Source organism: Fulmarus glacialis, unplaced genomic scaffold (assembly GCF_000690835.1).
Source record: "Fulmarus glacialis isolate BGI_N327 unplaced genomic scaffold, ASM69083v1 scaffold26876, whole genome shotgun sequence".
Taxonomy (NCBI): Eukaryota; Metazoa; Chordata; class Aves; order Procellariiformes; family Procellariidae; genus Fulmarus; species Fulmarus glacialis.
Genome location: NW_009217873.1, coordinates 1 through 11,807, shown reverse-complemented (window position 1 = coordinate 11,807; position 11,807 = coordinate 1). Strand labels below are relative to the sequence as shown.

Genomic DNA, 11,807 nt, shown 5'->3' with positions numbered 1-11,807 from the left:
GATAATGATAGGCATAGATTTTGTTTGTACTTCTTGAAGAGGTTCATGCTTTGAGAATTATTTCATTTGTGATCCCTGTGGTTATGCAGCTTACCTTAACTGAAGCTTCATTAGCAAACTACTCCCCCCCTCGCCAAGTTTAAGGATAACAGTGAAGGATGTAGTACAGGTTAAACATACCTAAATTTCATGTTATATTTCACTACGCTGGATGAAGGATTTATTTTCTTCTTTTTAGGTACTCTTCCACTCATCAAGATGGAAAGCTCAGATTCTAGTGATAAAGGAAATATTGATCAATCAGAAGCACAACGTCAGAGTCAGCTAGATCGGTTAGATCGAGAAGAAGCTTTCTATCAGTTTGTAAACAACCTGAGTGAAGAGGACTACAGGCTTATGAGAGATAACAATTTGCTAGGAACACCAGGTAGGTAATGCTTGTGTATGTACCTCTTACTAGAATCGCCTGTAGGCGATTTGTGTCATTTTCTGTTCTCCTGAAACTGTTTCACCCATTTAGTTTGTGTGCTGCAGTTGTGTTCCATGGTAGGCAGTAGCTTCTTACTAATGTTTGTGCATACTCAAATTTGAGAGGTTCCCTGACTAGTGGAGAGGTAGTTAGGATGATGTGGATTCATCAGATACAAAAGTCTAGTGTTTACACAACTTGGCAGGAACACCCAGAGTTGACTCAGTTCCAGTTATGGACCCTTAGACATTTTTGATCGAAAAGTAACCTTCCTTAAGCATCTGTGTGAAAATTTTGTGCTGGTGAGGTTAAGAGTTCATAACTAGGGTAAGTAGTCTGGTGTGAGATTCTGCATGGGCATTTTTATATCAGTTTTCAATTGACTTACTACTTTAAATTGACTCTTTATAGGATGATACTTAATTCAAACCAGTTCTAATTTAAAACATGACTTCAACTAATTTAAACCTTTTTTCATGCTTGTGAAGGTGTTATCTTAAATATTTTACTCTGGACAGCCATTTAATTGGTATAGGATGATGAAAATTGCTGATAAGGTGTAGAGGTTACAGAACCAGAAAGCACATCTGTCTTGAATAGGTTGAAACTGTTGGATCTTTCAGCTTCAGCAAAACTTACTTAGGACAACAGTGCTGAAGTATCTGAACTTCTCCTTAGCAACCTGTTTGGCAGTCTCATTATGGCAGGATTTAATTAGAAAAAAAGACAAGCAGTGGCTTGTACCTTCTTTAGAAGCTTTTGATAATGCTTGCCATACATATGATTTGGAAATATTTTTGGAAAATTTTGCTTATTTTCTAAGGTGAAATTACTGAAGAAGAGTTGCTGAGAAGGCTACACCAAGTTAAAGAAGGTCCGCCACAGCAAAACAGTGATGAGAATAGAGGTATATACAGTATTTGTGAAAACTCTTAACTTTAGCACCCCATACGGACCTTAACTTGAGTGCAGGAGTGGAACAAGTTAAGCCTAGGCAGGTGCAAGGTGAGCTTTGTTTCAAAACTAAGTGAACGTTATGTCTGATATCTGCTGCAGAGGTCAGTTTGGGACAGATTTCACTCATAACGCATCTGTTACTTGCATCAAGATAGTTTCATTTAGATTTGTTTCTTTTTTTTTTTTTTTTTGATTGCCTTCCTGTCTGCTCCCTTCTGGGATGCTTTTTGGCGATCCCTCTTTTTTTATTCACCATTCTTCCCTTCCAAAGATGCTGTATTGCTTTTGTTATCACCCTTCTGTAGAGATTGGTGAAGAATGCTTGGAGCTTACCACTGGGGTTCGTTCTTCAGTGAGATAGATTTGCTATAAAGCTATTCTTCAAGTGAAGGGTCAGGACAAACTTAGTTCTCTATTTAGCAGTTGAGAGATCACGTAATTGTTTGGAAAGGAAAACACAGAATATCGATGTGTTATGACACCTGAAATGTGACTTTCCATTTACTTATGATAAACAATATGTGTTATTTTGATGACTTGTTTGCTATGTGATGGCTGCAGCCTATCTGTACATATTAGAAAAATGTCCACTCCTGCTCCCTTAAAAGAGCTCTGGTAGATAAGAATTGTGATGCTACATGTGAAACCACAATAGCACTTGGTAGGATTAAGCACTTCTAAATTGTCACTTGTTAAACTAAGCAATTATGTTCTTGGAAAAGATCACTCCAAAATTAGCTCAGTACTCTAATTTTGGTAGTTCCCTGTCTTTTTCGCAGGTGCAGAGTCCGCAGAAGATGTTTCAAATGGAGATTCTATAATAGACTGGCTTAATTCAGTCCGACAGACTGGAAATACAACACGAAGCGGGCAACGAGGAAACCAGTCTTGGAGAGCAGTGAGCCGGACTAACCCAAATAGTGGTGACTTCAGATTCAGTTTGGAAATAAATGTCAACCGTAATAATGGGAACACAAATCCAGAAACTGAGAATGAGCCATCTGTAGAGCCTTCCGGTGGGGAGGATTTGGAAAACAGCCAAAGTGACTCTGAAATTCCAAGGTCCGAATCGCCATCTGTAAGGCAGCCTGGATCAGAAAGGAGCACTTCGGAAGATCTGACAACTGAGGAAGCTTCCCCTCCTAGAGGGCAGAGGAGAGCGAGAAGTAGGAGTCCAGAACAGCGGAGAACGCGGGCTAGGACTGATAGAAGTAGGTCACCTATTAATCCAGTGAGTGAGACTCCTCGCAGGTCTCATCACAATACATCATCTCAAACACTTGACCACTCCTCAGTGAATGAAGCTGAGGGAAGCTCTAGAACTAGGCAGCATGTGACATTAAGGCAGCATACAGTGGGGACTGAGATGCCAAGTGAAAATGCAGTTCTGTTTTCAACCCCTGAAACGAGACCTGTTCCTCAAGCAGCAGGTTCTTCAGAAACTAACAGCACCAGTGAGTCTGCAACTCCTGGGCAGAGGCCGCCTACCATAGTACTTGATCTTCAGGTGAGAAGAGTTCGTCCAGGAGAATATCGGCAAAGAGACAGCATAGCCAACAGAACTCGGTCCAGGTCCCAGACACCTAACAACACAGTCACTTACGAAAGTGAACGGGGAGGGTTTAGGCGCACATTTTCACGTTCAGAACGGGCTGGAGTGAGAACTTACGTCAGTACCATTAGGATTCCTATCCGTAGGATCTTAAACACAGGCTTGAGTGAGACTACATCAGTTGCTATTCAGACTATGCTAAGGCAGATAATGACAGGCTTCGGAGAGCTGAGTTACTTTATGTATAGTGATAGTGATGCAGATCCTAGTGGCCCAACTCCAAATCAGAACGTGGATGCTTCTGAGCCCCAGAACGGAGGTGGTGGTACCTCAAGCAATGAAAGTACAGATGTTAGCTCAGGGGAGGTGTATGAAGGTGGTAATGAAGGTGGTTCAACATCTGGTGCCAGACGGGAAGGTCGGAATACGAGGGGATCGGTCACATTTGAAGAAAGTGGTTCTTTACCATTCCTTAGCCTAGCACAATTTTTCCTACTAAACGAAGATGACGATGACCAACCAAGAGGACTCACCAAAGAACAAATTGACAACCTAGCGATGAGGAATTTTGGTGAGAGCGATGCTCTGAAAACCTGTAGTGTGTGTATTACAGAGTACACGGAAGGCAACAAGCTCCGTAAATTGCCTTGTTCGCACGAGTATCATGTCCACTGCATTGATCGCTGGTTATCAGAAAATTCCACTTGTCCCATTTGTCGCAGAGCAGTCTTAGCTTCTGGTAACAGAGAGAGTGTTGTCTAAATGAGATCTGAATTTATAGCCAAGCAGCTAGTGTGATAGTGATGGGCAAAGAAGTCACTTCCTTTATGGCCACTTTTTGAGTGGTACCTCAATGTATAGTAATGACTTGGAGTGAATCTTCCCTCATGAAAGCATTTTCTCTGGATTCAAGCTTTCAAAATTGGAAAATTTCTTTAATTAGGGTTTTCAAGATCTGGTCAGTTTGGGTGTTAAATTTCACTTTTCCAAAGACATCTACCCACTTAAAAATATTTTTTTCTTTGTGAAGAGTATTAAGTTCTTTCCCCCACCCAGCCCCTGCCATCCCAGTCCAATAAATATTTTGTCCTGAAGATTGTGCTTATGAGGAGTTCTTTGAGAAGTCATCCCAGCTAAATGTACATGAGTCGTGGAGGAATTTTTGCAAGAAATCCAACTGTCTGAAAAAATAATATGAACTTAATTGCACACTTGAACATACTTTTAATTTTCATACTGGGTTAATATTGGACATGTCTGTGTAAATAACACTAATGTTAGCCCTTTCCCCATCACTATGGCACGCTGTAGGATGAGCTGTTAGCTTAATTGGGATATTTATCTTGTTGTGGAAATATAAGAATTGCCTATGCTTGTTTAAATAAAAAAAAAAAATCTGTTTTAAAATTGTAAAGCTTTTTTGTAGAAGCTCAGTACTTTTCCAATGCACTGTTGTACTAACGCATTAAGAATTAAAATTGTACCATGCTTAGAAATCAAGAATGCTTTTCATACAAAACCCACCACACAGAGAGCAAACTAAAAACAAAAGAGCTGCTTTTGTGACTGTGTACCTGTCAAGAGCAGTGCATATCTGTACTATTTATGTGAACAGCTACTGTAATATAAAAACAATTGAATTAGACATCTTAATTGCATTAAAAAAAAGGAAATTAAATGTTATAATTGCAGTGTTTTGGCTCAGTAATGCCACCAAAAAAGATGATAAAAATTAGAAACTGTTCTAAGGGCTGGTTATTTCTTGGTATGGTTGCTAATATGTAATAATACAGACCGGTATATACCAGTTCATTCAGTGAGGTTTATGCCCAATTTTTCTATCAACTTTTACTTTCAATTTTTGAGGCAACTCTGTGTAACTGTTCAGCAGACAAGTACTGACAGGTTTTTTTTCTTCCCCACCAGCTTCAACTATATTAGTAACCTGGATTCGTTGAGTGAACATGCTGATATATCCAGTGTCGGTAGCCTGTGACTCAAGTGCCACAGAAAAATAACTCAAGTATTAACTGGAAAACAGATTATTAGAGTGTTAGGTTAAATTTGAAAATGATAATTGATTATGGGAGTACGCTTAAATGTGTAGCCACTTCTAAGAATAACATTAAAAAACCCCAACAAACTCCTTATACTCCTATTGGACGGATTAAAATGAGCTGAATTTACTTTTAAAATTATGTGCATGGCATATTGAAATTGAGAATTGGAGAATATACCTCAACTCTCATCAGTGTCGGGGGGAAAACATCCCTCCCCCTCAATGACCCGTTCTTTGTTTTATTCTCTAATGATTTTTTTTTTCCTAGCTTACATGTGCAACAGGGAAAGCAGTATTTATTTCAACTCCAGGGCAGCAGTTACGAAGGGATATGAACTGCTCTTGCTGGCTATATGGGAAATGTTGCTTGTTCCTCAGATGGCAAAACCAAAGCTGGCCTATCTCTTTTTTCCTAATTAAAACACATTTTTGGTGTTTTATAGTGGTGGTTGCATAAACTATAGTCTCTGCTCTAAGCCATTTTAACATCTCATCAGCTAGTTAAGGATTCCACAATGTCCCAAAATTCAAAATTTTTTCTACGTGTGCGTTTTGTGGTGTTTGGTTCAGTGGGAAACCCTGACTGGCTATTGAGCTCGCTTTCCTCCTGGTGGGACACACCATCGTGGCAGAGGGGACGTGTATTTTTGAACAGAAGAATAAATAAGCTCATGTTTTTAAATTTTTCCCTCTGACATGCATCACTGTAAAATTGGAAGTTAGCTATTAATTTCAGATGCTGGGCTCTCTATGCCAAAATTTCCTCAACAAAATAACACTTCTGAATTTCTTCCAGTAGCATTCACACAGCAAATACATGCTATCAGTTGCAGTTTCCAGTAGCTTTACTGACTTACTGGAGCGTAGAATTAGAAGGAAAAAAACCCCCTCTCTACGTGAATACCATGTTAGATTTTGGAAGTCTGATGTACATCTCTGAGGACTAAGGCTGGTGACCAGAAAGAAAGGAGCCCGCTAGTGCTAATTAATGTGGAGCACGGCTGTGATACGTGTCATTCAACATAGCTTTCTTTTCAATGTTCTGAGTTTCCAGTAACTGTTCATGTTGGTAGAATCAACTTTACAGTTTTGTTATAGCTTAATAGTGGCATGCCTTAACATTTTATCTTTCTGTAACAATAGCAACTAATAAAATGTTGGAGGTTTCCCAGATGGTACCAAGAACAAATAATTTAACCTCAGTTCAGGAGACCTTGAATGTTCTCCATGTTTTATATGCCTTTTCCAATGCTGAGCGTGCTAAAGGCGCTGGGGGTTCCTTGTCTGACGTCTGGAGTTGGCAGAAATTAAATTGCTGATACAGCAAAGACCTCTTTATGTAGCCGAGTCATCTGTCAGCCTCTGTGGTAATTCAATTTCTATTCTTTTAAAGTTAGATTGGAGTTAGGAAAAGCCAATATTAACACTTCAGTTGCTAACAAAATAGGAAAGACACTCTACTTTAACAAGGTTCACAATTAGCCTAATTTACAGTTCATGAATCACTGTGGTATTGAGCATTTGTACTTGCCGCTTCCCTCAATTTACGCTTTCTTGCTATTACAGGAGGGACGCAGCCACTTAACTCATGCTTGTAGCCCTATGAAGGGTTAAAATGGCTAGTTTTGTCATTTCCAAAGGCCTGATTGTACAGAAAGGATGAGTCTGAAGAGGCAGAGGCAGCCCTGCTGCATCGGCTGCCTGGTTCACAGTGCCACCGTGTGGGAGCCTCTCTCGGCCTTCCTTCAAAGCCAGGAGAACTATTCCCTCCCTTGGAGCAGCACGGTTTCTTTTGCATCGAAGGCTGTTGCTTTATTTCATTTCCGAAGGAGGTTCCCTCTTACTGCCTGCCTCAGTAGTTATCGTGGTGGTTTTTTCAAACTGCGAGCCACCCAAGCCCCTGCTGTGAGTATCTGTCTGGTGGGTGAGCTTAATTCCTTTCTGACAGGACAGACCTGTATCCGCAGGACCTCCGTGCACAGCAATTAAAGCAGTCACAAGGTCACGCCTAGAAGAACGCACAGTCTTTTTTATTTCAGAGTGTGTTTGATAGTTTAACTCAGATTGTGAACCAATACAGAGTTGTGGGTGCTTGCTTGCTTTTTTTTTAATTGGGGCTTTATCCATTAAAAGACTGTGAAGAGTTATTCCTGGGGTTTGTTAGATTTCCCTTTCACGTGCACTTTTTTATTTCCTTGAACAAGTTGGGTTTTTTGCAAAGTGACTTGTTTTAAAAATGATTTGATTAGTGTAGGTACTGCATGCATAGAAATTACCCAATAAAAGTTTAAAGACATTCTGTAAGAACGTATTGGTGTGCAGGCACAGCAGCTGCACTGACATGATACCCTACCGGTTTTGAAGGAGCCATAATTGTCCATTGTGTCAACTTGCAAACGAATGGATTTCCCACCGAAGTTGGCACAATGGACCATAATGACTGTCATTCCAGTTTCCCGTCACTTGTCTGGGTTATGCAAATGCGGAGAGTCCAAAGGACTGTTTCCCTGGTATATCTGCAGTCGCTGTTTATCTTGAAATGGTTGCCTACACGAAGAGGAGGTTCCCAGTGGTCTCGTAATAATGAGGGTCTAATGTGAGGATGAGAAAAGAAACGCAGTTAAGGCTGACCATCGGTCTCTGACTTTTAGCAGTGCGATGAGGGGTTTTCTGAATCTCCTAGCGTGGTCTTCAGCGTCACGCTGCAATACAAAGCTTCATCCTGTCGGCTGAGCCGCAGCCTTATCTTTAGTTTGGGATCCTTTGCACTGACGTGTACGTTCGTGTAACTGTCTGATGTCTGGGGTTTTCTCACCGGTCATCCTCGCTCCTACCGCGGGGGCTCGCGTTGCTCGAGTAAGGGTCTGTAAGCAGTGTGGAGCTGATGAGGTACACAGTCGCTACCGAAATGTCGGCCGGCTCCTCTGCCTGCTCCCCGGAGGAGGTGCTTTGGATGAGGGTTGGCTTGGAGCTGCGTTAAGGGAATTTGTCACAATTCAGAACTATTTCCAACCTTTACGTACACTGGGCTTTTTGTTTGTTTAATAGACTAGGGAGGGAAGGAGGGTGAAGAGACAGAATCAATGGTAACTTACCCAAAGTACATGTAAGTTCTGTTGTGTTAAAAAAAGAGAAGCAGCTTGCATCTGTTATACCAGGGCTTCCCAACCCCTTTTTGATAGGAGGTATCTCTTGGGGTTTTTTTTCTTCTTTTTCTTGTGGGGAAACATACCATTGAATTTGGTTTGATTGCTTTATCTGGTTTTGTTCCCTTAAGCTAAAATACCCGAGACCCCTTCCTGAATTTCACTATCTGCTAGTAGGGCTGTTGGTTGGGAAGCCCTGAATTCAACTGAGAATGTAACAGTTTTTTTTTTTTTTTTTTTTTTTTTTTTGTACAGCGCTTTACATCTGTTTATACTGGACTTGTTTAATACAAAATGGTACTCTGAGGTCATTGGACAAGAGTTTGACCAGATTTGATAGCTAACATTTAGGAGGAGTTTGTTCCCTATGTAAGATGTCATAATGCAAATTTAAATAGACTCAATAAAATGCATGAAGTGTTCATTTTGTGCTTGATCATCACTCCTTGGGTTTATTCTTCTTACGGTGGGAATGCGCTGGAGTAAATGATGGTGGATGTGGTAGGAATTTATTTCCTCCGTACGCCTTTTCCCTTCAGGCTGGGCAGAAAGGAAGGAGCCAGAATGGTATAGAGTTAACTTCTCGGAAGATTTTGTTGCTCCTTAGTACATAAAACTGAAGCAATAAATCTCAGCATGACCCGGACTTCTGTAAATCTGTCAGTGCATAACGTGGGATACCAAAGCAGTGTCTGCAAGTTGTCTTTCAAGTAGTAGCTGTGACTTTTACGGGTGCCGGTCAGTACCAGGGCCCGGTGGTCGGGGCTGAGTCTCCCCAGAAATACACTGCGCAGTCTTCAGCGGCTTTCAGGAGACGCTCTCACATATGGCTAAAAGCTTCGTCCTAAAATTAGTAGCTGATGTACGTGCAAATGCTTGCTTGAGTGGAAAGGAAATTTTTTAGGGCATGGGAGGCTATTTTTTTTATCAGCGCTTCCCTCACCTCAACTCCGTTCGTCCAGTAGGAAGTGTTTTTCGCTCCCCGAGAGGGGCCTGCTGACATCGAAACAAAAGAAGGGGTAGGGAGGTGGTGCATAGCTTGAAAACACACAGTGCCCGGTGTTTGGGGTGCCGTGGAAGTGGGTAGCAGTATCACAGCCGGGCTGGTGCTTGGCAACCCTGTGAGTGATGCCCTTGTTCGGGAAGGAAGGAAGTCGTGGGCTTCTCCAGGGATGCGGCGAGTCGGGATTCTGCTCCACCTTCACTCTCCGTGGGGAGAGCTCTTGGATAAGGGTGGGGTTTTCTCCCTGTTGCCACATGCTTCGTCTTGAGTTCCGTGGTCTGTCTTGCTCTGCAAGTGTACAGTTCGATCTGAAATTGAGTCTTTAACGTAGGCGTTAAGTTTTATTTCAGTGACTTTGTCCATGACGTGGTTCCCACGCTGTCTGTACCGGGAGCTCTTCGCCAGGTCGCCGACTCCAGCCCCGCAGCTCCCTCTCGGAAGTCCTTCGGTTTGGGTAGCCCTGCTTTCATTTCTTAAAAACTGTCGATCAACCCCCAAATTGCTTTAAGAGTCCAAACCAACCTTGGAGCACGTGTGTGGCTGACCCAATCCCTATGTTTGTTTTCTTTTAATATATTCAAGGTCTTTGTTCTGGCCTGTAAAACTTTATATAACCTTGTTCCTCTCAGTGCTTAAACCCTGTAACCTTTTACATTGTCCTACTCCTCCCGTGGCAGATCCAGACCTTCCCAGGGGAATATCTTTGGGAGCTTTGCTGGTCCTGCTGCTGGGTGGGAGGAGAAAGGTTGCGTTTGGCGAACCTGTCCATCCCAGAGCGACGGGGGTGCAGGAATAACCACGTGTTTGGGGGCTTCTCACCTCCAGAAGGGCTCTTCTGACCGCTCCTCCGTGGGACCGGGTGTTTGGGAATAGAGAAGCGGGGAGAAAAGCGAAGGCTGGCTGCTGCTCGCCTGCCCTTCCCAGCTGTTTCAAGTGTGATGGAACCTGTTTCAGGGCTTTTAATACAATGAATTGAAACTCAGCTCTCTTGTGACTCCCTAAACCCTTACAATAAAGTTATATAGGGAAAACTAAACCTACTCTTAAGTCTTAAACTGGAGGGGCATTGTCTCTGATGCTAATGAGCTGCTGATGCTGCATGCTCCAACTGTTCCCCTGAATAAATCCCCTGTTAAGCCGAGCATGTGAAAATCCAGGCGTCAAGTCCCCTCAACAATGATTACTTCATAAAACAGGAGTCAGCCCGTATTTGCTGAGAGTTTCTTGAGTTTTGGCACCCTACGCCAGCAGGGCCCTGGGTTTTCAAGGAAAAAGCTTACGAGGCGGCATCCTCGTGACAGCACTGTGGGAGTCGGGCTGCGGAGCTGGTCGGGGGCTGCGGTGGGTTCCCCCGGCCCCGGCAGCCGGCACAGCGATGCCTGGTGCCAGGAGGGGAGCCGGCCGGGCTCCTGGTTGCCAGCTGAGATGATTTTTTTTTGCATTGGTTTGATTTCTCAGGATGGATGTGATTTCTCCAGGCTGAAAGTTCGAGGCTGCTGGTTTTTTTGCTCTGGACCGGCGGCTTTGCTCGTTGTGGTGGCTCCGGTACGAAATGCCGTGAAGCAAAAAGTGCCTGGCTCGGTTTCTTGGCTTTAATACCCGCTCTAGTCTTTCCCTTCACAGCAGTGAAATGGCCCTGGCCACACCGGCCTGGACCGAACCCCCACGTTTTGCCCTGCGTCTGCAAAGCCAGACCTTGCCCGCAGGCTGGCTGGCGGTTCTGCTGATGCTGGAGGGTGTTATGGGTGTGAAAGCTCTTGAAACGAAGCTGTTTCAGGAGCCTACAGGGTTCATCTCCTGACCCCGCAGCAGGGATCTCTGCCGAGATAGGAACAGAGGTGGGAGCGCTGCGTGCCTGCCCTCAGCATCGCTCGCTGCCGGCCGAGGGGAAGGCAGCGCCAGGCAGGTGAAAGGCAGGAAAATACGCGCTGGAAGAAATGGTTTCGTCTCTAAATAAACGAAATAAATCCTAAATAAACTTGGAAATGACTCAGCCTTCGCTGCTGGCACCTTTGGGACGATCTTGCTTTAATTTGGAAAGATGGAGCTAAATAAACTGAAATCCTTGTGGGAGGGGGGTGGCTGGGGAATGCCCTGGACGCCGATTGCTGTCGGCTGGCGTCCGGGCGCTGCTGCTCGTCCGCCTTCCCCCCACGTGCGGCCGGGAGGGAAAGCGGGGGCCGGAAAATGATGGAAAGGGATGAAGGGCAGAGGAGGGGAAGGGAAAGAAGAGGTGAATTAAACTGAAGGAAAACTAAGGAAGGGTAAAAAAAAAAGAAAAGGCTTTTGAACTATGCTCATCTGAGTGGGACTGGTAAAAACATCAACACAGGTGGAAGAAGAATACGGGCGGGAGCAAAACCATGGGGATCCTCGGGGTCTGGCTGCGAGGATGCAGAGCAGGTCCAGGAGAAGAGACCTGGGGACCGTGGTCCGGGGCCCTTTGGGGCGGCAGGCGCTGCTGGGGGTGATGCGACGTTGGCCGCGTAACACCGGGGCTGGCCCGACCCGAACAATACTCCAGATGAGACGACAATAGATTTAGAACCATAAAATCCCGATCCCGGGTGGAAGAGGTGCATGCCAGAACAATGGCTGGAGCCTGCGAGGGCGGCGGGGGG

General features: G+C 44.0%; 1 protein-coding gene across 1 annotated transcript; it reads left to right on the top strand.

The window, feature by feature from the left end:
• Positions 1 to 253: 253 nt before the first annotated feature.
• RLIM (ring finger protein, LIM domain interacting) lies at positions 254 to 4,069 on the top strand. Its single transcript, XM_009579850.1, has 3 exons — positions 254 to 427; positions 1,293 to 1,376; positions 2,206 to 4,069. Exons 1-3 carry the CDS (start codon positions 259 to 261, stop codon positions 3,738 to 3,740), a joined length of 1,788 nt encoding a protein of 595 aa, XP_009578145.1. The 5' UTR covers positions 254 to 258; the 3' UTR covers positions 3,741 to 4,069.
• The last annotated feature ends 7,738 nt before the right edge of the window (positions 4,070 to 11,807 follow it).